General features: G+C 51.7%; 1 protein-coding gene across 1 annotated transcript in view; it reads left to right on the top strand.

The window, feature by feature from the left end:
• The window catches only part of dlat (dihydrolipoamide S-acetyltransferase (E2 component of pyruvate dehydrogenase complex)), a 42,740-nt gene that overhangs the window by 7,133 nt on the left and 8,443 nt on the right, over window positions 1-27,164 (top strand). Inside the window, exons 2-10 of the mRNA XM_038987244.1 lie at window positions 4,825-4,949; window positions 5,189-5,318; window positions 6,625-6,751; window positions 6,893-7,074; window positions 17,061-17,196; window positions 17,288-17,358; window positions 17,519-17,632; window positions 22,455-22,562; window positions 25,113-25,231. Of these exons, the coding sequence (XP_038843172.1) occupies window positions 4,825-4,949; window positions 5,189-5,318; window positions 6,625-6,751; window positions 6,893-7,074; window positions 17,061-17,196; window positions 17,288-17,358; window positions 17,519-17,632; window positions 22,455-22,562; window positions 25,113-25,231 (1,112 nt within the window). The remainder of the gene's footprint in view (window positions 1-4,824; window positions 4,950-5,188; window positions 5,319-6,624; window positions 6,752-6,892; window positions 7,075-17,060; window positions 17,197-17,287; window positions 17,359-17,518; window positions 17,633-22,454; window positions 22,563-25,112; window positions 25,232-27,164) is intronic.

Below are 27,164 nucleotides of genomic sequence, written 5' to 3'. Positions count from 1 at the left end.
GTTTACGAGCTGGTCACGGGTGCACCTCAGCCACGCTCAAGGTCCTATATGATATCATAACCGCCATCGATAAAAGACAGTACTGTGCAGCCGTCTTCATCGACCTGGCCAAGGCTTTCGACTCTGTCAATCACCGCATTCTTATCGGCAGACTCAGTAGCCTCGGTTTTTCGAATGATTGCCTTGCCTGGTTCACCAACTACTTTGCAGACAGAGTTCATTGTGTCAAATTGGAGGGCCTGTTGTCCGGACCTCTGGCAGTCTCTATGGGGGTGCCACAGGGTTCAATTATCTGGCCGACTCTCTTCTCTGTATACATCAATGATGTCACTCTTGCTGCTGGCGAGTCTCTGATCCACCTCTACACAGACGACACCATTCTGTATACTTCTGGCTCTTCTTTGGACACTGTGTTAACTAACCTCCAGACGAGCTTCAATGCCACACAACTCTCCTTCCGTGGCCTCCAACTGGTTTTAAATGCTAGTAAAACTAAATACATGCTCTTTAACCGATTTCTGCCCGCACCCGCCCGCCCGACTAGCATCACTACTCTGGACGGTTCTGATTTAGAATACGTGGACAACTACAAATACCTAGGTGTCTGGTTAGACTGTAAACTCTCCTTCCAGACTCACATTCAGCATCTCCAATCCAAAATTACATCTCGATTCGGCTTCCTATTTCGCAACAAAGCCTCCTTCACTCATGCCTCCAAACATACCCTCGTAAATAAAACTGATTAGTCTGGAGGTGTGTTGGGTCATTGTCCTGTTGAAAAACAAATGATATTCCCACTACGGTGCCAGTTCCACCCCACCATGGTATCCCCCCCTCACCACCACGGCGCCAGTCCCCCCTCACCACCACGGTGCATGTCCCCCCCACCCACCACGGTGCATGCCCCCCCCACCCCCACGGTGCATGTCCCCCCTCACCACCACGGTGCTGTCCCCCCCACCCCACCACGGCGCCAGTCCCCCCCCCCACCATTCGCATGATCCTCACCTACTACCTGCTGCTAAAGATGCACTATACTTTGAAGTGTTTTGTGATGATTATTGGAAATTCTCTGAGACGTTTAAATGTAACTTAATCATCATTCTTGTGAGTTTGTTCAGTAAATCGAGATAAATCATTTGAATGTCACTTTGTTCATGGTTTATACTTCAGTGTAGTTACTGAGAATGGTGCTCTTCTCTTCTCCTCTATATCTTGAACTTGTGTTCCTCTGTTTCATACGTAGTGACCACAGACCTGGCTAACTGTGTGTGTGTTAGGTGGAGACGGACAAGGCCACGGTGTGTTCCTCTGTTTCATACGTAGTGACCACAGACCTGGCTAACTGTGTGTGTGTTAGTGGAGACGGACAAGGCCACGGTGTGTTCCTCTGTTTCATACGTAGTGACCACAGACCTGGCTAACTGTGTGTGTGTTAGGTGGAGACGGACAAGGCCACGGTGTGTTCCTCTGTTTCATAGTAGTGACCACAGACCTGGCTAACTGTGTGTGTGTTAGGTGGAGACGGACAAGGCCACGGTGTGTTCCTCTGTTTCATACGTAGTGACCACAGACCTGGCTAACTGTGTGTGTGTTAGGTGGAGACGGACAAGGCCACGGTGTGTTCCTCTGTTCATACGTAGTGACCACAGACCTGGCTAACTGTGTGTGTGTTAGGTGGAGACGGACAAGGCCACGGTGTGTTCCTCTGTTTCATACGTAGTGACCACAGACCTGGCTAACGTGTGTTGTGTTAGGTGGAGACGGCAAGGCCACGTGTGTGTTCCTCTGTTTCATAAGTAGTGACCACAGACCTGGCTAACTGTGTGTGTGTTAGGTGGAGACGGACAAGGCCACGGTGTGTTCCTCTGTTTCATACGTAGTGACCACAGACCTGGCTAACTGTGTGTGTGTTAGGTGGAGACGGACAAGGCCACGTGTGTTCCTCTGTTTCATACGTATGACCACAGACCTGGCTAACTGTGTGTGTGTTAGGTGGAGACGGACAAGGCCATGGTGTGTTCCTCTGTTTATACGTAGTGACCACAGACCTGGCTAACTGTGTTGTGTTAGGTGGAGACGGACAAGGCCACGGTGTGTTCCTCTGTTTCATACGTAGTGACCACAGACCGGCTAACTGTGTGTGTGTTAGGTGGAGAACTGACAAGGCCACGGTGTGTTCCTCTGTTTCATACGTAGTGACCACAGACCTGGCTAACTGTGTTGTGTTAGGTGGAGAACGGACAAGGCCACGGTGTGTTCCTCTGTTTCATACGTAGTGACCACAGACCTGGCTAACTGTCGTGTGCTTAGGTGGAGAGGACAAGGCCACGGTGTGTTCCTCTGTTTCATACGTAGTGACCACAGACCTGGCTAACTGTGTGTGTGTTAGGTGGAGACGGACAAGGCACGGTGTGTTCCTCTGTTCATACGTAGTGACCACAGACCTGGCTAACTGTGTGTGTGTTAGGTGGAGACGGACAAGGCCACGGTGTGTTCCTCTGTTTCATACGTAGTGACCACAGACCTGGCTAACTGTGTGTGTGTTAGGTGGAGACGGACAAGGCCACGGTGTGTTCCTCTGTTTCATACGTAGTGACCACAGACCTGGCTAACTGTGTGTGTGTTAGGTGGAGACGGACAAGGCCACGGTGTGTTCCTCTGTTTCATACGTAGTGACCACAGACCTGGCTAACTGTGTGTGTGTTAGGTGGAGACGGACAAGGCCACGGTGTGTTCCTCTGTTTCATACGTAGTGACCACAGACCTGGCTAACTGTGTGTGTGTTAGGTGGAGACGGACAAGGCCACGGTGTGTTCCTCTGTTTCATACGTAGTGACCACAGACCTGGCTAACTGTGTGTGTGTTAGGTGGAGACGGACAAGGCCACGGTGTGTTCCTCTGTTTCATACGTAGTGACCACAGACCTGGCTAACTGTGTGTGTGTTAGGTGGAGACGGGACAAGGCCACGGTGTGTTCCTCTGTTTCATACGTAGTGACCACAGACCTGGCTAACTGTGTGTGTGTTAGGTGGAGACGGACAAGGCCACGGTGTGTTCCTCTGTTTCATACGTAGTGACCACAGACCTGGCTAACTGTGTGTGTGTTAGGTGGAGACGGACAAGGCCACGGTGTGTTCCTCTGTTTCATACGTAGTGACCACAGACCTGGCTAACTGTGTGTGTGTTAGGTGGAGACGGACAAGGCCACGGTGTGTTCCTTGTTTCCTAGTAGGCCACGGTGTGTTCCTCTGTTTCATACGTAGTGACCACAGACCTGGCTAACTGTGTGTGTGTTAGGTGGAGACGGACAAGGCCACGGTGTGTTCCTCTGTTTCATACGTAGTGACCACAGACCTGGCTAACTGTGTGTGTGTTAGGTGGAGACGGACAAGGCCACGGTGTGTTCCTCTGTTTCATACGTAGTGACCACAGACCTGGCTAACTGTGTGTGTGTTAGGTGGAGACGGACAAGGCCACGGTGTGTTCCTCTGTTTCATACGTAGTGACCACAGACCTGGCTAACTGTGTGTGTGTTAGGTGGAGACGGACAAGGCCACGGTGTGTTCCTCTGTTTCATACGTAGTGACCACAGACCTGGCTAACTGTGTGTGTGTTAGGTGGAGACGGACAAGGCCACGGTGTGTTCCTCTGTTTCATACGTAGTGACCACAGACCTGGCTAACTGTGTGTGTGTTAGGTGGAGACGGACAAGGCCACGGTGTGTTCCTCTGTTTCATACGTAGTGACCACAGACCTGGCTAACTGTGTGTGTGTTAGGTGGAGACTGACAAGGCCACGGTGTGTTCCTCTGTTTCATACGTAGTGACCACAGACCTGGCTAACTGTGTGTGTGTTAGGTGGAGACGGACAAGGCCACGGTGTGTTCCTCTGTTTCATACGTAGTGACCACAGACCTGGCTAACTGTGTGTGTGTTAGGTGGAGAACGGACAAGGCCACGGTGTGTTCCTCTGTTTCATACGTAGTGACCACAGACCTGGCTAACTGTGTGTGTGTTAGGTGGAGACGGACAAGGCCACGGTGTGTTCCTCTGTTTCATACGTAGTGACCGACAGACCTGGCTAACTGTGTGTGTGTTAGGTGGAGACGGACAAGGCCACGGTGTGTTCCTCTGTTTCATACGTAGTGACCACAGACCTGGCTAACTGTGTGTGTGTTAGGTGGAGACGGACAAAGGCCACGGTGTGTTCCTCTGTTTCATACGTAGTGACCACAGACCTGGCTAACTGTGTGTGTGGTTAGGTGGAGACGGACAAGGCCACGGTGTGTTCCTCTGTTTCATACGTAGTGACCACAGACCTGGCTAACTGTGTGTGTGTTAGGTGGAGACGGACAAGGCCACGGTGTGTTCCTCTGTTTCATACGTAGTGACCACAGACCTGGCTAACTGGTGTGTGTTAGGTGGAGACGGACAAGGCCACGGTGTGTTCCTCTGTTTCATACGTAGTGACCACAGACCTGGCTAACTGTGTGTGTGTTAGGTGGAGACGGACAAGGCCACGGTGTGTTCCTCTGTTTCATACGTAGTGACCGCAGACCTGGCTAACTGTGTGTGTGTTAGGTGGAGACGGACAAGGCCACGGTGTGTTCCTCTGTTTCATACGTAGTGACCACAGACCTGGCTAACTGTGTGTGTGTTAGGTGGAGACGGACAAGGCCACGGTGTGTTCCTCTGTTTCATACGTAGTGACCACAGACCTGGCTAACTGTGTGTGTGTTAGGTGGAGACGGACAAGGCCACGGTGGGGTTTGAGCTGTTGGAGGACTGTTACCACAGACCTGGCTAACTGTGTGTGTGTTAGGTGGAGACGGACAAGGCCACGGTGGGGTTTGAGCTGTTGGAGGACTGTTACCTGGCCAAGATCCTGGTACCTGAAGGAACTAGAGACGTCACCGTGGGAGCAGTCATCTGCATCACCGTCGACAGGTCTGTGTGTTGTCCACAGGAGTGTGTGTGTGTTGTCCACAGGAGTGTGTGTGTGTTGTCCACAGGAGTGTGTGTGTGTGTGTGTGTGTGTGTGTGTGTGTGTGTGTGTGTGTGTGTGTGTGTGTGTGTGTGTGTGTGTGTGTGTGTGTGTGTGTGTGTGTGTGTGTGTGTGTGTGTGTGTGTGTGTGTGTGTGTGTGTGTGTGTGTGTGTGTGTTCTAACCTCTCTGTGTGTTTTCAGTGCTGATCTGATCCCAGCCTTTAAGGACCTGACGTTGGACAAGCTGGCTGCTAGCTCTGCCCCTTCTGCAGCTGCCCCTCCCCCCCCCACTGCTGTCGCCCCTGGCAGCTCCCTACCAACCCACATGAAGGTAGGACACAACACCTTACATTTTCCTGTACTAAACACTTTCAGTTAAGATAGTTTGAAGTCCCCGACCAGTCTGCGTCTCCGGTCCAATTAGTCTTATCAGAAACCATGTCTGTGTCTGTGTTAGGTGTGTCTGCCGGCCCTGTCTCCTACGATGACCATGTCTGTGTCTGTGTTAGGTGTGTCTGCCGGCCCTGTCTCCTACGATGACCATGTCTGTGTCTGTGTTAGGTGTGTCTGCCAGCCCTGTCTCCTACGATGACCATGTCTGTGTCTGTGTTAGGTGTGTCTGCCGGCCCTGTCTCCTACGATGACCATGTCTGTGTCTGTGTCTGTGTTAGGTGTGTCTGCCGGCCCTGTCTCCTACGATGACCATGTCTGTGTCTGTGTCTGTGTTAGGTGTGTCTGCCGGCCCTGTCTCCTACGATGACCATGTCTGTGTCTGTGTCTGTGTTAGGTGTGTCTGCCGGCCCTGTCTCCTACGATGACCATGTCTGTGTCTGTGTTAGGTGTGTCTGCCAGCCCTGTCTCCTACGATGACCATGTCTGTGTCTGTGTTAGGTGTGTCTGCCAGCCCTGTCTCCTACGATGACCATGTCTGTGTCTGTGTCTGTGTTAGGTGTGTCTGCCGGCCCTGTCTCCTACGATGACCATGTCTGTGTCTGTGTCTGTGTTAGGTGTGTCTGCCAGCCCTGTCTCCTACGATGACCATGTCTGTGTCTGTGTTAGGTGTGTCTGCCAGCCCTGTCTCCTACGATGACCATGTCTGTGTCTGTGTTAGGTGTGTCTGCCAGCCCTGTCTCCTACGATGACCATGTCTGTGTCTGTGTTAGGTGTGTCTGCCAGCCCTGTCTCCTACGATGACCATGTCTGTGTCTGTGTTAGGTGTGTCTGCCGGCCCTGTCTCCTACGATGACCATGTCTGTGTCTGTGTTAGGTGTGTCTGCCGGCCCTGTCTCCTACGATGACCATGTCTGTGTCTGTGTCTGTGTTAGGTGTGTCTGCCAGCCCTGTCTCCTACGATGACCATGTCTGTGTCTGTGTTAGGTGTGTCTGCCAGCCCTGTCTCCTACGATGACCATGTCTGTGTCTGTGTTAGGTGTGTCTGCCAGCCCTGTCTCCTACGATGACCATGTCTGTGTCTGTGTTAGGTGTGTCTGCCAGCCCTGTCTCCTACGATGACCATGTCTGTGTCTGTGTTAGGTGTGTCTGCCAGCCCTGTCTCCTACGATGACCATGTCTGTGTCTGTGTTAGGTGTGTCTGCCGGCCCTGTCTCCTACGATGACCATGTCTGTGTCTGTGTTAGGTGTGTCTGCCAGCCCTGTCTCCTACGATGACCATGGGGACAGTGCAGCGCTGGGAGAAGAAGGTTGGAGAGAAACTCAGTGAAGGAGATCTACTGGCAGAGATAGAGACCGACAAGGCTACCATCGGTCAGTACACACCACCCACAGACTGTACACACACTGTATAAACACACAGACAGACTGTACAAACACCCCAACATTACACAGACAGACTGTACACAAAGTGTGATATCAATTGTGTGTGTGTCTGTGTGTGTGTGAGTGCAGGGTTTGAGGTGCAGGAGGAGGGTTACCTGGCGAAGATCATGGTGTCTGAGGGAACGCGTGATGTTCCTCTGGGCGCTCCTCTCTGCATCATCGTGGAGAAGGAGAGTGACATCGCTGCCTTCAGCGACTATGTAGAGGCAGCAGGGGCTGATGTCTCCACCCCACCGCCTGCTCCTGCACCGGTAACACACACCCTAACCCCCTTCCCCAGCACCGGTAACACACACCCTAATCCCGTTCCCCAGCACCGGTAACACACACCCTAATCCCGTTCCCCAGCACCGGTAACACACACCCTAACCCCCTTCCCCAGCACCGGTAACACACACCCTAACCTCCTTCCCCAGCACCGGTAACACACACCCTAACCCCCTTCCCCAGCACCGGTAACACACACCCTAACCCCCTTCCCCAGCACCGGTAACACACACCCTAACCCCCTTCCCCAGCACCGGTAACACACACCCTAACCCCCTTCCCCAGCACCGGTAACACACACCCTAACCCCCTTCCCCAGCACCGGTAACACACACCCTAACCCCCTTCCCCAGCACCGGTAACACACACCCTAACCCCCTGCCCCAGCACCGGTAACACACACCCTAACCCCCTTCCCCAGCACCGGTAACACACACCCTAACCCCCTTCCCCAGCACCGGTAACACACACCCTAACCCCCTTCCCCAGCACCGGTAACACACACCCTAACCCCCTTCCCCAGCACCGGTAACACACACCCTAACCCCCTTCCCCAGCACCGGTAACACACACCCTAACCCCCTTCCCCAGCACCGGTAACACACACCCTAACCCCCTTCCCCAGCACCGGTAACACACACCCTAACCCCCTTCCCCAGCACCGGTAACACACACCCTAACCCCCTTCCCCAGCACCGGTAACACACACCCTAACCCCCTTCCCCAGCACCGGTAACACACACCCTAACCCCCTTCCCCAGCACCGGTAACACACACCCTAACCCCGTTCCCCAGCACCGGTAACACACACCCTAACCCCCTTCCCCAGCACCGGTAACACACACCCTAACCCCCTTCCCCAGCACCGGTAACACACACCCTAACCCCCTTCCCCAGCACCGGTAACACACACCCTAACCCCCTTCCCCAGCACCGGTAACACACACCCTAACCCCCTTCCCCAGCACCGGTAACACACACCCTAACCCCCTTCCCCAGCACCGGTAACACACACCCTAACCCCCTTCCCCAGCACCGGTAACACACACCCTAACCCCCTTCCCCAGCACCGGTAACACACACCCTAACCCCCTTCCCCAGCACCGGTAACACACACCCTAACCCCCTTCCCCAGCACCGGTAACACACACCCTAACCCCCTTCCCCAGCACCGGTAACACACACCCTAACCCCCTTCCCCAGCACCGGTAACACACACCCTAACCCCCTTCCCCAGCACCGGTAACACACACCCTAACCCCCTTCCCCAGCACCGGTAACACACACCCTAACCCCCTTCCCCAGCACCGGTAACACACACCCTAACCCCCTTCCCCAGCACCGGTAACACACACCCTAACCCCCTTCCCCAGCACCGGTAACACACACCCTAACCCCCTGCCCCAGCACCGGTAACACACACCCTAACCCCCTGCCCCAGCACCGGTAACACACACCCTAACCCCCTGCCCCAGCACCGGTAACACACACCCTAACCCCCTGCCCCAGCACCGGTAACACACACCCTAACCCCCTTCCCCAGCACCGGTAACACACACCCTAACCCCCTTCCCCAGCACCGGTAACACACACCCTAATCCCGTTCCCCAGCACCGGTAACACACACCCTAATCCCGTTCCCCAGCACCGGTAACACACACCCTAATCCCAGCACCGGTAACACACACCCTAACCCCCTTCCCCAGCACCGGTAACACACACCCTAACCCCCTTCCCCAGCACCGGTAACACACACCCTAACCCCCTTCCCCAGCACCGGTAACACACACCCTAACCCCCTTCCCCAGCACCGGTAACACACACCCTAACCCCCTTCCCCAGCACCGGTAACACACACCCTAACCCCCTTCCCCAGCACCGGTAACACACACCCTAACCCCCTTCCCCAGCACCGGTAACACACACCCTAACCCCCTTCCCAGCACCGGTAACACACACCCTAACCCCCTTCCCCAGCACCGGTAACACACACCCTAACCCCCTTCCCCAGCACCGGTAACACACACCCTAACCCCCTTCCCCAGCACCGGTAACACACACCCTAACCCCCTTCCCCAGCACCGGTAACACACACCCTAACCCCCTTCCCCAGCACCGGTAACACACACCCTAACCCCCTTCCCCAGCACCGGTAACACACACCCTAACCCCCTTCCCCAGCACCGGTAACACACACCCTAACCCCCTTCCCCAGCACCGGTAACACACACCCTAACCCCCTTCCCCAGCACCGGTAACACACACCCTAACCCCCTTCCCCAGCACCGGTAACACACACCCTAACCCCCTTCCCCAGCACCGGTAACACACACCCTAACCCCCTTCCCCAGCACCGGTAACACACACCCTAACCCCCTTCCCCAGCACCGGTAACACACACCCTAACCCCCTGCCCCAGCACCGGTAACACACACCCTAACCCCCTTCCCCAGCACCGGTAACACACACCCTAACCCCCTTCCCCAGCACCGGTAACACACACCCTAACCCCCTTCCCCAGCACCGGTAACACACACCCTAACCCCCTTCCCCAGCACCGGTAACACACACCCTAACCCCCTTCCCCAGCACCGGTAACACACACCCTAACCCCCTTCCCCAGCACCGGTAACACACACCCTAACCCCCTTCCCCAGCACCGGTAACACACACCCTAACCCCCTTCCCCAGCACCGGTAACACACACCCTAACCCCCTTCCCCAGCACCGGTAACACACACCCTAATCCCAGCACCGGTAACACACACCCTAATCCCAGCACCGGTAACACACACCCTAACCCCGTTCCCCAAGACCGGTAACACACACCCTAACCCCCTTCCCCAGCACCGGTAACACACACCCTAACCCCCTTCCCCAGCACCGGTAACACACACCCTAACCCCCTTCCCCAGCACCGGTAACACACACCCTAACCCCCTTCCCCAGCACCGGTAACACACACCCTAACCCCCTTCCCCAGCACCGGTAACACACACCCTAACCCCCTTCCCCAGCACCGGTAACACACACCCTAACCCCCTTCCCCAGCACCGGTAACACACACCCTAACCCCCTTCCCCAGCACCGGTAACACACACCCTAACCCCCTTCCCCAGCACCGGTAACACACACCCTAACCCCCTTCCCCAGCACCGGTAACACACACCCTAACCCCCTTCCCCAGCACCGGTAACACACACCCTAACCCCCTTCCCCAGCACCGGTAACACACACCCTAACCCCCTTCCCCAGCACCGGTAACACACACCCTAACCCCCTTCCCCAGCACCGGTAACACACACCCTAACCCCCTTCCCCAGCACCGGTAACACACACCCTAACCCCCTTCCCCAGCACCGGTAACACACACCCTAACCCCCTTCCCCAGCACCGGTAACACACACCCTAACCCCCTTCCCCAGCACCGGTAACACACACCCTAACCCCCTTCCCCAGCACCGGTAACACACACCCTAACCCCCTGCCCCAGCACCGGTAACACACACCCTAACCCCCTGCCCCAGCACCGGTAACACACACCCTAACCCCCTGCCCCAGCACCGGTAACACACACCCTAACCCCCTGCCCCAGCACCGGTAACACACACCCTAACCCCCTTCCCCAGCACCGGTAACACACACCCTAACCCCCTTCCCCAGCACCGGTAACACACACCCTAACCCCCTTCCCCAGCACCGGTAACACACACCCTAACCCCCTTCCCCAGCACCGGTAACACACACCCTAACCCCCTTCCCCAGCACCGGTAACACACACCCTAACCCCCTTCCCCAGCACCGGTAACACACACCCTAACCCCCTTCCCCAGCACCGGTAACACACACCCTAACCCCCTTCCCCAGCACCGGTAACACACACCCTAACCCCCTTCCCCAGCACCGGTAACACACACCCTAACCCCCTTCCCCAGCACCGGTAACACACACCCTAACCCCCTTCCCCAGCACCGGTAACACACACCCTAACCCCCTTCCCCAGCACCGGTAACACACACCCTAACCCCCTGCCCCAGCACCGGTAACACACACCCTAACCCCCTGCCCCAGCACCGGTAACACACACCCTAACCCCCTTCCCCAGCACCGGTAACACACACCCTAACCCCCTTCCCCAGCACCGGTAACACACACCCTAACCCCCTTCCCCAGCACCGGTAACACACACCCTAACCCCCTTCCCCAGCACCGGTAACACACCCCGTCCCCAGCACCGGTAACACACCCCGTCCCCAGCACCGGTAACACACCCCGTCCCCAGCACCGGTAACACACCCCGTCCCCAGCACCGGTAACACACCCCGTCCCCAGCACCGGTAACACACCCCGTTCCCCAGCACCGGTAACACACCCCGTTCCCCAGCACCGGTAACACACCCCGTCCCCAGCACCGGTAACACACCCCGTTCCCCAGCACCGGTAACACACCCCGTTCCCCAGCACCGGTAACACACCCCGTCCCCAGCACCGGTAACACACCCCGTCCCCAGCACCGGTAACACACCCCGTCCCCAGCACCGGTAACACACCCCGTTCCCCAGCACCGGTAACACACCCCGTTCCCCAGCACCGGTAACACACCCCGTTCCCCAGCACCGGTAACACCCCCCGTCCCCAGCACCGGTAACACCCCCCGTGCCCAGCACCGGTAACACCCCCCGTCCCCAGCACCGGTAACACACCCCGTCCCAGCACCAGTAACACACACCCTAACCCCGTCCCCAGCACCGGTAACACACCCCGTTCCCCAGCACCGGTAACACCCCCCGTCCCCAGCACCGGTAACACCCCCCGTCCCCAGCACCGGTAACACACCCCGTCCCCAGCACCGGTAACACACCCCGTCCCCAGCACCGGTAACACACCCCGTTCCCCAGCACCGGTAACACCCCCCGTCCCCAGCACCGGTAACACCCCCCGTGCCCAGCACCGGTAACACCCCCCGTCCCCAGCACCGGTAACACACCCCGTCCCCAGCACCGGTAACACACACCCTAACCCCGTCCCCAGCACCGGTAACACACCCCGTTCCCCAGCACCGGTAACACCCCCCGTCCCCAGCACCGGTAACACACCCCGTCCCCAGCACCGGTAACACACCCCGTCCCCAGCACCGGTAACACACCCCGTTCCCCAGCACCGGTAACACCCCCCGTCCCCAGCACCGGTAACACCCCCCGTGCCCAGCACCGGTAACACCCCCCGTCCCCAGCACCGGTAACACACCCCGTCCCCAGCACCGGTAACACACACCCTAACCCCGTCCCCAGCACCGGTAACACACCCCGTTCCCCAGCACCGGTAACACCCCCCGTCCCCAGCACCGGTAACACACCCCGTCCCCAGCACCGGTAACACACCCCGTTTCCCAGCACCGGTAACACACCCCGTCCCCAGCACCGGTAACACACCCCCTTCCCCAGCACCGGTAACACACCCCCTTCCCCAGCACCGGTAACACACCCCCTTCCCCAGCACCGGTAACACACCCCGTCCCCAGCACCGGTAACACACCCCGTCCCCAGCACCGGTAACACACCCCGTCCCCAGCACCGGTAACACCCCCGTCCCCAGCACCGGTAACACACCCCCGTCCCCAGCACCGGTAACACACCCCCGTCCCCAGCACCGGTCACACCCCCGTCCCCAGCACCGGTCACACCCCCCGTCCCCAGCACCGGTAACACCCCCCGTCCCCAGCACCGGTAACACCCCCCGTCCCCAGCACCGGTAACACCCCCCGTCCCCAGCACCGGTAACACCCCCCGTCCCCAGCACCGGTAACACCCCCCGTCCCCAGCACCGGTAACACACCCCCTTCCCCAGCACCGGTAACACACCCCGTCCCCAGCACCGGTAACACACCCCGTCCCCAGCACCGGTAACACCCAGGCGTTTTATGGGTTCCTGACCGATTGTTGCGTTGTTGTTTTTTACATTGATCTTAACTTTTTTTAGTACATAATGTTTCTGCCATCATTTCCTTTTGACCGAAAACAGTTTCTGGACATCAGAACAGCGCTCACTAACCTTCATTTGGATGACAATTTCTACATCGAGTCAGCAGTGGAAGCGGCTGTGAAAGAGGCAGTCGAGGCAGCATTCTGACGAGACTACGTTGGTGAACAAATAAATCGCCTCTACACCTCTAACGTACAATCACTAAAGAACAAACTGGACAGGTTCCATTCTAGACTATCAACGGGACCTGACGACAGGTTCCATTCAAGACTATCAACGGGACCTGACGACAGGTTCCATTCTAGACTATCAACGGGACCTGACGACAGGTTCCATTCTAGACTATCAACGGGACCTGACGACAGGTTCCATTCTAGACTATCAACGGGACCTGACGACAGGTTCCATTCTAGACTATCAACGGGACCTGACGACAGGTTCCATTCTAGACTATCAACGGGACCTGACGAAATGTAACATTCTATGTTTCTTGGAGTCGTGGCTGAACAAGGACATGGATATACGTCCCGCTCGTTTTTCCGTGCATCGTCTAGACCGGACGGCGTCTTTGGGTAAGATGAAGGGAGGAGGGGTGTGTCTCTTTGTTAACATTCACCAGGATGCGTACTCTGAGCAGACAACCATAGTCCCTGTGCCTAAGAACACCAAGTTAACCTGCCTAAATGACTATTGCCCCGTAGCACTCGCATCTGTAGTCATGAAATGCTTTGAAAGTCTGGTTATGGCTCACATCAACACCATCATCCCAGACACCCTGGACCCACTCCAATTCGCATATCGCCCCAACAGATCCACAGATGAGGCAATCTCTATTGCGCTCCACACTGCCCTTTCCCACCTGGACAAAAGGAACACCTATGTGAGAATGCTGTTCATTGACAACAGCTCAGCGTTCAACACCATCGAGCCCTCAAAGCTCATCACTAAGCTAAGGACCCTGGGACTAAACACCTCCCTCTGCAACTGGATCCTGGACTTCCTGACGGGCCGCCCCCAGGTGCTGAGGGTAGGCATCAACAACGCCTCTTCCCCCTCAGGAGGCTGAAAAGATTCGTCATGGGCCCTCAGATCCTCCTCTGCACCATTGAGAGCATCTTGACTGGCTGCATCACCGCTTGGTATGGCAACTGCTTGGCATTTGACTGCAAGGAGCTACAGAGGGTAGGCCCAGTACATCAATGGTGCAGAGCTGCCTACCATCCAGGACCTCTATACCTGGCGGTGTCAGAGGAAGGCTGTAAAAATTGTCATGCTCCAGCCACCCCAGTCATGGACTGTTCTCTCTGCTTCCGCACAGCAAGCGGTATCGATGCACCAAGTCTGGAACCAACAGGACCCTGACCAGCTTCCACCCCCAAGCCATCAGACTGCTAAATAGTTAACCAAATAGCTACCCGGACTATCTGCATTGACCCCCTTTTGCACTCTTTTGAATCATCACATACACTGCTGCTATTGCTTATTATATATCCCGTTTCCTAGTCACTTTACCCCTACCTATATGTACATATCTACCACAATTACCTCATACCTCTGCACATCGACTTGGTACTGGTACCCCGTGTATAGAGCCAAGTTATTACCTCGTACCCCTGCACATCGACTTGGTACTGGTACCCCGTGTATAGAGCCAAGTTATTACCTCGTACCCCTGCACATCGACTTGGTACTGGTACCCCGTGTATAGAGCCAAGTTATTACCTCGTACCCCTGCACATCGACTCAGTACTGGTACCCCGTGTATAGAGCCAAGTTATTACCTCGTACCCCTGCACATCGACTCAGTACTGGTACCCCGTGTATAGAGCCAAGTTATTACCTCGTACCCCTGCACATCGACTCAGTACTGGTACCCCGTGTATAGAGCCAAGTTATTACCTCGTACCCCTGCACATCGACTCAGTACTGGTCCGCTGTGCACATAGCCAAGTTATTACCTCGTACCCCTGCACATCGACTCGGTACTGGTCCGCTGTGCACATAGCCAAGTTATTACCTCGTACCCCTGCACATCGACTCGGTACTGGTCCGCTGTGCACATAGCCAAGTTATTACCTCGTACCCCTGCACATCGACTCGGTACTGGTCCGCTGTGCACATAGCCAAGTTATTACCTCGTACCCCTGCACATCGACTCAGTACTGGTACCCCGTGTATAGAGCCAAGTTATTACCTCGTACCCCTGCACATCGACTCAGTACTGGTCCGCTGTGCACATAACCAAGTTATTACCTCGTACCCCTGCACATCGACTCAGTACTGGTCCACTGTGCACATAGCCAAGTTATTACCTCGTACCTCTGCACATCGACTCAGTACTGGTACCCCGTGTATAGAGCCAAGTTATTACCTCGTACCCCTGCACATCGACTCAGTACTGGTACCCCGTGTATAGAGCCAAGTTATTACCTCGTACCCCTGCACATCGACTCAGTACTGGTACCCCGTGTATAGAGCCAAGTTATTACCTCGTACCTCTGCACATCGACTCAGTACTGGTCCGCTGTGCACATAGCCAAGTTATTACCTCGTACCCCTGCACATCGACTCGGTACTGGTGCCCCGTGTATAGAGCCAAGTTATTACCTCGTACCCCTGCACATCGACTCGGTACTGGTCCGCTGTGCACATAACCAAGTTATTACCTCGTACCCCTGCACATCGACTCAGTACTGGTACCCCGTGTATAGAGCCACGTTATTACCTCGTACCCCTGCACATCGACTCGGTACTGGTCCGCTGTGCACATAGCCAAGTTATTACCTCGTACCCCTGCACATCGACTCAGTACTGGTACCCCGTGTATAGAGCCAAGTTATTACCTCGTACCCCTGCACATCGACTCAGTACTGGTACCCCGTGTATAGAGCCAAGTTATTACCTCGTACCCCTGCACATCGACTCGGTACTGGTGCCCCGTGTATAGAGCCAAGTTATTACCTCGTACCCCTGCACATCGACTCAGTACTGGTACCCCGTGTATAGAGCCAAGTTATTACCTCGTACCCCTGCACATCGACTCGGTACTGGTCCGCTGTGCACATAGCCAAGTTATTACCTCGTACCCCTGCACATCGACTCGGTACTGGTCCGCTGTGCACATAGCCAAGTTATTACCTCGTACCCCTGCACATCGACTCGGTACTGGTCCGCTGTGCACATAACCAAGTTATTACCTCGTACCCCTGCACATCGACTCAGTACTGGTGCGCTGTGCACATAGCCAAGTTATTACCTCGTACCCCTGCACATCGACTCAGTACTGGTCCGCTGTGCACATAGCCAAGTTATTACCTCGTACCCCTGCACATCGACTCGGTACTGGTCCGCTGTGCACATAGCCAGGTTATTACCTCGTACCCCTGCACATCGACTCAGTACTGGTCCGCTGTGCACATAGCCAAGTTATTACCTCGTACCCCTGCACATCGACTCGGTACTGGTACCCCGTGTATAGAGCCAAGTTATTACCTCGTACCCCTGCACATCGACTCAATACTGGTGCGCTGTGCACATAACCAAGTTATTACCTCGTACCCCTGCACATCGACTCAGTACTGGTCCGCTGTGCACATAGCCAAGTTATTACCTCGTACCCCTGCACATCGACTCGGTACTGGTCCGCTGTGCACATAGCCAAGTTATTACCTCGTACCCCTGCACATCGACTCGGTACTGGTCCGCTGTGCACATAGCCAAGTTATTACCTCGTACCCCTGCACATCGACTCAGTACTGGTGCCCCGTATATATCGCCCAGCTCTACTCAATCCGAATGTGTAGCTAGCGTTGTTAGAGATCTTGTATTATAACTTGTTAGAGATCTTGTATTATAACTTGTATTATAACTTGTTAGCTAGCGTTGTTAGAGATCTTGCTACATTTTCCAGATATTTCTCTGACAGACTAGAGAATAACAGAACATCAACTCATAGCGACACAAGGCAACAACACTGTGTGTCTTCTAGGTTGTAGCCCCCACTCCTGCAGCAGCTAGCCCAGCTCATGTGGCCCCGGCAACCCCAAGGAAAGGCCGTGTCTTCGCCAGCCCGCTAGCCAAGAAGCTCGCTGCTGAGAAGGGCATTGACCTGGCCCTGGTCAGCGGTGAGTGTACACACACACACACACACACACACTCACACTCACACTCACACCTTCCTCTCTCTGACACATGTTTTGTGTGTGTGTGTTTCAGGCTCCGGTCCTGATGGTCGAGTCACCAGGAAAGACATTGAGACCTTCGTCCCCCCCAAGGCTGCTCCTGCTGTAAGTCACCACACACTTTACTGTGTTTCTCCTAGATGTTCTTCAATGTGTTTTGTTTGTTCTACTTACCATTGATACATATTTAGTATAAAACATTGTCTGTAGACACATCTGATGCAATGTTCACTCTAGACCGGTTTGGTTTTCTGATGGTGTGTAGGCTCCTGTTGCTGCAGCGCCTCCTTCCCCGGCTAGCCACGCCCCTACATCTCCCCCGGGTGTTGCCGCGCCAACAGGCACCTTCACTGACGTTCCTATCAGCAACATCCGCAGGGTAACACACACACACACACACACTAGTCCTGAGCGATTAACCGATGCCGGTTCAATTACTTGAATACAATTTAGTAAAAAAGAATTGTGAGCCCATTGCGCCATTTCTCTAGAGAGAAATCAAATCATTCACTAGAGAAATTAAGTCAACAACTATGTGGGACGCTGGGCTGACGCGCTGTAGTTTTCACAAAGCAAATATTCAACCTAGTTCAGAGCAGAAACGTGGTAATTAACTACAATGACCACAATCCATTGCGCCTGTTCCACTTGGACAGAGATGAATACACTTTTACACCTGCTATGTTAGATTAGATACACATAGACCGCATGACAGAGGAATGTAGCCTCCACAACTAGGAGAAAGAGGGATAGAGTTTGTGAAAGTTTGCCATATCTATTTTGAACTAGTCAAATGAGCTCCCGAGTGGCGCAGCGGTCTAAGGCACTGCATCTCAGTGCAAGAGGCGTCACTTCAGTCCCTGGTTCGTATCCAGGCTGTATCACATCTGGCCGTGATTGGGAGTTCCCTCGGGCGGCGCACAATTGGCTCATCGTAGTCCGGGTTTGGCCGGGCAGGCCATCATTGTAAAAAAGAATTTGTTCTTAACTGACTTGCCTAGTTAAATAAAGGTTGAATAAAAATAAGGGCAGACAGCTCTGCAGCATATTTAGGCAGGCTAGCTAAATACGATGACTAAAGACTATGGTATGGTGAATAGGAGGACTAAAGACTACAGTATGGTGAATAGGACTAAAGACTACAGTATGGTGAATAGGAGGAATAAAGACTACAGTATGGTGAATAGGAGGACTAAATACTACAGTATGGTGAATAGGAGGACTAAATACTACAGTATGGTGAATAGGAGGACTAAATACTACAGTATGGTGAATAGGAGGACTAAAGACTACAGTATGGTGAATAGGAGGACTAAAGACTACAGTATGGTGAATAGGAGGAATAAAGACTACAGTATGGTGAATAGGAGGACTAAAGACTACAGTATGGTGAATAGGAGGACTAAAGACTACAGTATGGTGAATAGGAGGACTGAAGACTACAGTATGGTGAATAGGAGGACTAAAGACTACAGTATGGTGAATAGGAGGACTAAAGACTACAGTATGGTGAATAGGAGGGCTAAAGACTACAGTATGGTGAATAGGAGGACTAAAGACTACAGTATGGTGAATAGGAGCACTAAAGACTACAGTATGGTGAATAGGAGCACTAAAGACTACAGTATGGTGAATAGGAGCACTAAAGACTACAGTATGGTGAATAGGAGCACTAAAGACTACAGTATGGTGAATAGGAGCACTAAAGACTACAGTATGGTGAATAGGAGCACTAAAGACTACAGTATGGTGAATAGGAGCACTAAAGACTACAGTATGGTGAATAGGAGCACTAAAGACTACAGTATGGTGAATAGGAGGACTAAAGACTACAGTATGGTGAATAGGAGGACTAAAGACTACAGTATGGTGAATAGGAGGACTAAAGACTGTACGGTATGGTGAATAGGAGGGCTAAAGACTACAGTATGGTGAATAGGAGGACTAAAGACTACAGTATGGTGAATAGGAGGACTAAAGACTGTACGGTATGGTGAATAGGAGGGCTAAAGACTACAGTATGGTGAATAGGAGCGCTAAAGACTACAGTATGGTGAATAGGAGGACTAAAGACAACAGTATGGTGAATAGTAGGTCTAAAGACTACAGTATGGTGAATAGGAGCGCTAAAGACTACAGTATGGTGAATAGGAGCACTAAAGACTGTACGGTATGGTGAATAGGAGGACTAAAGACTACAGTATGGTGAATAGGAGCACTAAAGACTACGGTATGGTGAATAGGAGGACTAAAGACTGTACGGTATGGTGAATAGGAGGGCTAAAGACTACAGTATGGTGAATAGGAGCGCTAAAGACTACAGTATGGTGAATAGGAGCACTAAAGACTACAGTATGGTGAATAGGAGGACTAAAGACTACAGTATGGTGAATAGGAGGACTAAAGACTACAGTATGGTGAATAGGAGGGCTAAAGACTACAGTATGGTGAATAGGAGGACTAAAGACAACAGTATGGTGAATAGGAGGGCTAAAGACTACAGTATGGTGAATAGGAGCACTAAAGACTACAGTATGGTGAATAGGAGCACTAAAGACTGTACGGTATGGTGAATAGGAGGACTAAAGACTACAGTATGGTGAATAGGAGGGCTAAAGACTACAGTATGGTGAATAGGAGGACTAAAGACTACAGTATGGTGAATAGGAGGACTAAAGACTACAGTATGGTGAATAGGAGCACTGAAGACTGGTGAATAGGAGGACTGAAGACTACAGTATGGTGAATAGGAGCACTAAAGACTACAGTATGGTGAATAGGAGCACTAAAGACTACAGTATGGTGAATAGGAGGACTAAAGACTACAGTATGGTGAATACGAGGACTAAAGACTACAGTATGGTGAATACGAGGACTAAAGACTACAGTATGGTGAATAGGAGCACTGAAGACTGGTGAATAGTAGGACTAAAGTCTGTACAGTATGGTGAATAGGAGGACTAAGGACTGTACAGTATGGTGAATAGGAGGACTAAAGACTACAGTATGGTGAATAGGAGGACTAAAGACTACAGTATGGTGAATAGGAGGGCTAAAGACTACAGTATGGTGAATAGGAGGACTAAAGACTACAGTATGGTGAATAGGAGGACTAAAGACTACAGTATGGTGAATAGGAGGACTAAAGACTACAGTATGGTGAATAGGAGGACTAAAGACTACAGTATGGTGAATAGGAGGACTAAAGACTACAGTATGGTGAATAGGAGGACTAAAGACTACAGTATGGTGAATAGGAGGGCTAAAGACTACAGTATGGTGAATAGGAGGGCTAAAGACTACAGTATGGTGAATAGGAGGGCTAAAGACTACAGTATGGTGAATAGGAGGACTAAAGACTACAGTATGGTGAATAGGAGGACTAAAGACTACAGTATGGTGAATAGGAGGACTAAAGACTACAGTATGGTGAATAGGAGGACTAAAGACTACAGTATGGTGAATAGGAGGACTAAAGACTGTACGGTATGGTGAATAGGAGGACTAAAGACTACAGTATGGTGAATAGGAGGACTAAAGACTACAGTATGGTGAATAGGAGGACTAAAGACTACAGTATGGTGAATAGGAGGACTAAAGACTACAGTATGGTGAATAGGAGGGCTAAAGACTACAGTATGGTGAATAGGAGGGCTAAAGACTACAGTATGGTGAATAGGAGGGCTAAAGACTACAGTATGGTGAATAGGAGGACTAAAGACTACAGTATGGTGAATAGGAGGACTAAAGACTACAGTATGGTGAATAGGAGGACTAAAGACTACAGTATGGTGAATAGGAGGACTAAAGACTGTACGGTATGGTGAATAGGAGGGCTAAAGACTACAGTATGGTGAATAGGAGGACTAAAGACTACAGTATGGTGAATAGGAGGACTAAAGACTACAGTATGGTGAATAGGAGGACTAAAGACTACAGTATGGTGAATAGGAGGACTAAAGACTACAGTATGGTAAGCACAGAGATACTGTTAGATGGTTGTCAGGTCTGATACTGCCTCTGATGAGATGATGACTTTAAGGAATTAAATATAATAAAGTAATCAAATAAAAACAAAGTAATATACACAACTGAAATATTGGCTTTGGAATTTTCATTGAAATACTCAAATATTTTTTCATTATTTCATAATACATTTCATGTTTTAAAATAACTGTGATTAACTGTGATTATCGAAACTGAACCGACCTCAAAACGCACCAATCGCTCAGCACTAACACACGTACACACACACCAGTTAACACACGTACACACACCAGTTAACACACGTACACACACCAGTTAACACACGCACACACACCAGTTAACACACGTACACACACACCAGTTAACTACGTACACACACCAGTTAACACACGTACACACACCAGTTAACTACGTACACACACCAGTTAACACACGTACACACACACCAGTTAACTACGTACACACACCAGTTAACACACGTACACACACCAGTTAACACACGTACACACACCAGTTAACACACGTACACACACACCAGTTAACACACGTACACACACCAGTTAACACACGCACACACACCAGTTAACACACGTACACACACACCAGTTAACTACGTACACACACCAGTTAACACACGTACACACACCAGTTAACTACGTACACACACCAGTTAACACACGTACACACACACCAGTTAACTACGTACACACACCAGTTAACACACGTACACACACCAGTTAACTACGTACACACACCAGTTAACACACGTACACACACCAGTTAACTACGTACACACACCAGTTAACTACGTACACACACCAGTTAACTACGTACACACACCAGTTAACTACGTACACACACCAGTTAACTACGTACACACACCAGTTAACACACGTACACACACCAGTTAACTACGTACACACACCAGTTAACTACGTACACACACCAGTTAACTACGTACACACACCAGTTAACTACGTACACACACCAGTTAACTACGTACACACACCAGTTAACACACGTACACACACCAGTTAACTACGTACACACACCAGTTAACTACGTACACACACCAGTTAACTACGTATCTGAAAGATATCTTCACCATTATGTTAAACATTGTTCTGTGTGTCCAGGTGATATTGTTCTTGTTGTTACCTAGGTGATATTGTTCTTGTTGTTACCTAGGTGATATTGTTCTTGTTGTTACCTAGGTGATAGCCCAGAGGTTGATGCAGTCTAAGCAGACCATTCCCCACTACTACCTGTCTGTTGACGTCAACATGGACCACGTCCTAGAACTACGCATGGAGCTCAACGCTGTGAGTCTGTCTGTCGTCTGTCTCTCTGTCTGTCGTCTGTCTCTCTGGCTGTCTGTCTGTCTCTCTGGCTGTCGTCTGTCTCTCTGTCTGTCGTCTGTCTCTCTGTCTGTCGTCTGTCTCTCTGGCTGTCTCTCTGTCTGTTGACGTCAACATGGACCACGTCCTAGAACTACGCATGGAGCTCAACGCTGTGAGTCTGTCTGTCGTCTGTCTCTCTGGCTGTCTGTCTCTCTGGCTGTCTGTCTGTCTCTCTGGCTGGCTGTCTGTCTCTCTGGCTGGCTGTCTGTCTCTCTGGCTGGCTGTCTGTCTGTCTGTCTGGCTGTCTGTCTGTCTGTCTGGCTGTCTGTCTGTCTCTCTGGCTGTCTGTCTGTCTCTCTGGCTGTCGTCTGTCTCTCTGGCTGTCGTCTGTCTCTCTGTCTGTCGTCTGTCTCTCTGTCTGTCGTCTGTCTCTCTGGCTGTCTCTCTGTCTGTTGACGTCAACATGGACCACGTCCTAGAACTACGCATGGAGCTCAACGCTGTGAGTCTGTCTGTCGTCTGTCTCTCTGGCTGTCTGTCTGTCTCTCTGGCTGTCTGTCTGTCTGGCTGTCTGTCTGTCTCTCTGGCTGTCTGTCTGTCTCTCTGGCTGTATGTCTGTCTGTCTGTCGTCTGGCTGGCTGTCTGTCGTCTGTCTCTCTGGCTGTCTGTCTGTCTCTCTGGCTGTCTGTCTGGCTGTCTGTCGTCTGGCTGGCTGTCTGTCGTCTGTCTCTCTGGCTGTCTGTCTGTCGTCTGGCTGGCTGTCTGTCGTCTGTCTCTCTGGCTGTCTGTCTGTCGTCTGGCTGGCTGTCTGTCGTCTGTCTCTCTGGCTGTCTGTCTGTCTCTCTGGCTGTCTGTCTGTCTCTCTGGCTGTCTGTCTGTCTCTCTGGCTGTCTGTCTGTCTCTCTGGCTGTCTGTCTGTCGTCTGGCTGGCTGTCTGTCGTCTGTCTCTCTGGCTGTCTGTCTGTCTCTCTGGCTGTCTGTCTGTCTCTCTGGCTGTCTGTCTGTCTCTCTGGCTGTCTGTCTGTCTGTCGTCTGGCTGGCTGTCTGTCGTCTGTCTCTCTGGCTGTCTGTCGTCTGGCTGGCTGTCTGTCGTCTGTCTCTCTGGCTGTCTGTCTGTCTCTGTCTAACCCTTACTCTGTGAATAGACAGGAGTCCAACTCCTTAGTAGAGAGGTTGCCTGGGTCCATCTGTACCTCATGGGGTTTTGTGAGGGCTCTATCAACATAAATGACCTGTCAGCTTGACCCCCAGCACCTTGATGAGTTTCTTAGCATGCCTCTGAGAAACGTGAGATTCTGGGAAAAGTCTGTCCTCTCCTCAACTTCTCCGTGACCCGGAAACTGGTGAATGGTGGTCTTATGTAGGAGAGTGTTAATGAATGAATAATCAATAGTCGAAAGGGGGCTAAGGATACTCGTGTGTCTGACGGGCTCCCTATCACAGAAGAGTTTTGAAATCCGCCACACCCCCTTTGAATCAGCCGTTGTTCCCTCGGAGGAGAGAAGCATACACACATTTAAAAACGACACGCTACTTGGAGATACATTGGTGCTTGACGCCAGCGCAACGTCAACACACAGTATTTCCGGTGCTACATCTGCTCAGGTGGATACAAAATCGATCCACAGTTCTTCATCAGGACATTTGAAAGGACTGAAGTATGCATAAATACAAGCACCCACAGTCATGACAAATAACCAAAGAAAAGAGCTATCGCTGACAAGGGGCCTAACAACTTCTCATTTAACTGAGTCCTTTTATATTTAATCAATTACTTCACAACAACTGACAAGTTCATAACAACCTCCCAAATAATCTCTATTGAGTTATTTATTTTATTTTTACAGGGACAGTTGCACATTAATCAACGTTTCAGTAAAAGTGCCGGTTTTAGCCAGCCGGCTAATTTTCAACCGCAGTCCCTGGGCAGGTTATTAAAAACAATTACAATATAGACAATCATTGATCAGTGAGCACACGCAGAGCAACATAGGACAAGCAAGACGTAGCATACAGACAGAGCAACATAGGACAAGCAAGACGTAGCATACAGACAGAGAAACATAGGACAAGCAAGACGTAGCATACAGACAGAGCAACATAGGACAAGCAAGACATAGCATACAGACAGAGCAACATAGGACAAGCAAGACGTAGCATACAGACAGAGAAACATAGAACAAAAAGCATTAAGACAAATTGGCCTATTATACAGTATAATCTGATTTCATATGTTACTTTCCACCAACCTCCCAAATAATCTCTATTGGTCCATTTGTATCAGCTGATTTCATGTTTCCACCAATGACCATAGGTTTCTTCCCAGCTTTCTACAGCTCTGAGCCAAGCATCGGCAGCAGACGATAAAACCCAGTGTATTTGTTTTTATCTTAAAGCTGGGGGGAAATGCAACGCCAGGAATCTAGCTGCTTTCATTCATTACAGCGAGACCAATTTATTTCCAGTGTCAAATAAAACAATTTCCCAAATTGGGATTAATAAAGTAATACTCTACTGTACTCTCCTTCCTAGGAGGTAAAGGCCCAGAACATCAAGCTGAGTGTGAATGATTTCATCATTAAAGCCAGCTCTCTGGCCTGCCTCAAGGTCCCGGAAGCCAACTCCCAATGGCTCGACTCTGTCATCCGACAGTAAGTACATACTCTACCTCTTTCTGTCTGTCTCCCCTTGTCTGTCTCCCCTTGTCTGTCTCCCCTTGTCTGTCTCCCCTTGTCTGTCTCCCCTTGTCTGTCTCCCCTTGTCTGTCTCCCTGTGTATGTCTCTCTCTGTCTCCCCTTGTCTGTCTCCCCTTGTCTGTCTCCCCTTGTCTGTCTCCCCTTGTCTGTCTCCCTGTGTATGTCTCTCTCTGTCTCCCCTTGTCTGTCTCCCCTTGTCTGTCTCCCCTTGTCTGTCTCCCCTTGTCTGTCTCCCCGTGTCTGTCTCCCCGTGTCTGTCTCCCCGTGTCTGTCTCCCCGTGTCTGTCTCCCCGTGTCTGTCTCCCCGTGTCTGTCTCCCCGTGTCTGTCTCCCCGTGTCTGTCTCCCCGTGTCTGTCTCCCCGTGTCTGTCTCCCCGTGTCTGTCTCCCCGTGTCTGTCTCCCCGTGTCTGTCTCCCCGTGTCTGTCTCCCCGTGTCTGTCTCCCCGTGTCTGTCTCCCCGTGTCTGTCTCCCCGTGTCTGTCTCCCCGTGTCTGTCTCCCCGTGTCTGTCTCCCCGTGTCTGTCTCCCCGTGTCTGTCTCCCCGTGTCTGTCTCCCCGTGTCTGTCTCCCCGTGTCTGTCTCCCCGTGTCTGTCTCCCCGTGTCTGTCTCCCCGTGTATGTCTCTCTGTGTCTCTATCTCTCAATGGAAACATATATGCATTTACCCTGGTGTTTTGTTCTTCACTGGTTGCTCTTTTCTTGTGACAACAGGTCACAAATCTTGCTGCTGTGGTATTTCACCCAGTAGATATGGGAGTTTATCATTATTGGCTTAGTTTTCTAATTCTTTCTGGATCTGTGTAATCGGAGGGAAGGTTTGGGAATTGCTTTCTTTTAGGTGGTTGTAGAATTTAACAGCTATTTTCTGGATTTTGATAATTAGTGGGTATCGGTCTAATTCTGCTCTTCATGCATTATTTGGTGTTTTATGTTGTACACGGAGGATATTTTAGCAGAATTCTGCATGCAGAGTCTCAATCTGGTGTTTGTCCCATTTTGTGAATTCTTAGTTGGTGAGCGGACCCCAGACCTCACAACCATCTATAACTGATTCAAGTATTTTTAACCAGATCCTAGTTGGTATGTCGAATTTTATGTTCATTTTGATGGCATAGAAGGCCCCTCTCAGCTCGTTCACAGCTTTGTGGAAGTTACTTGTTGCGCTGATGTTTAGGCCGAAGTATGTATCGTTTTTTTGTGTGCTCTAGAGCAGTGATTCCCAAACGTTTTATAGTGCCGTATCCCTTCAAACATTCAACCTCCAGCTGTACCCCCTCTAGCACCAGGGTCAGCACACTCTCAACTGTTGTGTTTTGCCATCATTGTAAGCATGCCACACACACACTATACTTTTTATTTTAATTTTATCTTTATTTAACTAGACAAGTCAGTTAACTTCTTCGGGGTAGGGGGCAGCATTTTCACTTTTGGATAAATAGCATGCCCAAATTCAACTGCCTGCTACTCATCCCCAGCATATAAGATATGCATATTATTAGTAGATGTGGATAGAAAACACTCTGAAGTTTCTAAAACCGTTTGAATCATGTCTGTGAGTATCACAGAACGTATGTAGCAGGCAAAACCCCGAGGACAAACCATTCAGATTTCTTTTTTTTTTGAGGTCACTGTCTTTTCAATGAGTTTTCATTGGGAAACCAGATTTCTAAGGGACTTGTTTGCAGTTCCTACCGCTTCCACTGGATGTCACCAGTCTTTAGAAATTGGTTGAGGTTTTTCCTTTGTGTAATGAAGAAGTACGGCCATCTTAAATGAGAGTCACTTGAAGTGGATTTTTTGAGAGAGGCACATTACCAGAAAAGTTGCGTCAGTTTGTTTTCTTTTTGTATTGAACACAGATCATCCCGTCTTCAAATTGATCGATTA

The sequence above is a fragment of the Salvelinus namaycush genome, unplaced genomic scaffold, assembly GCF_016432855.1.
Source record: "Salvelinus namaycush isolate Seneca unplaced genomic scaffold, SaNama_1.0 Scaffold678, whole genome shotgun sequence".
NCBI classification, from domain to species: domain Eukaryota; kingdom Metazoa; phylum Chordata; class Actinopteri; order Salmoniformes; family Salmonidae; genus Salvelinus; species Salvelinus namaycush.
Note: the sequence above shows the minus strand (reverse complement) of the source record. Positions and strands in the feature narration are given on the sequence as shown.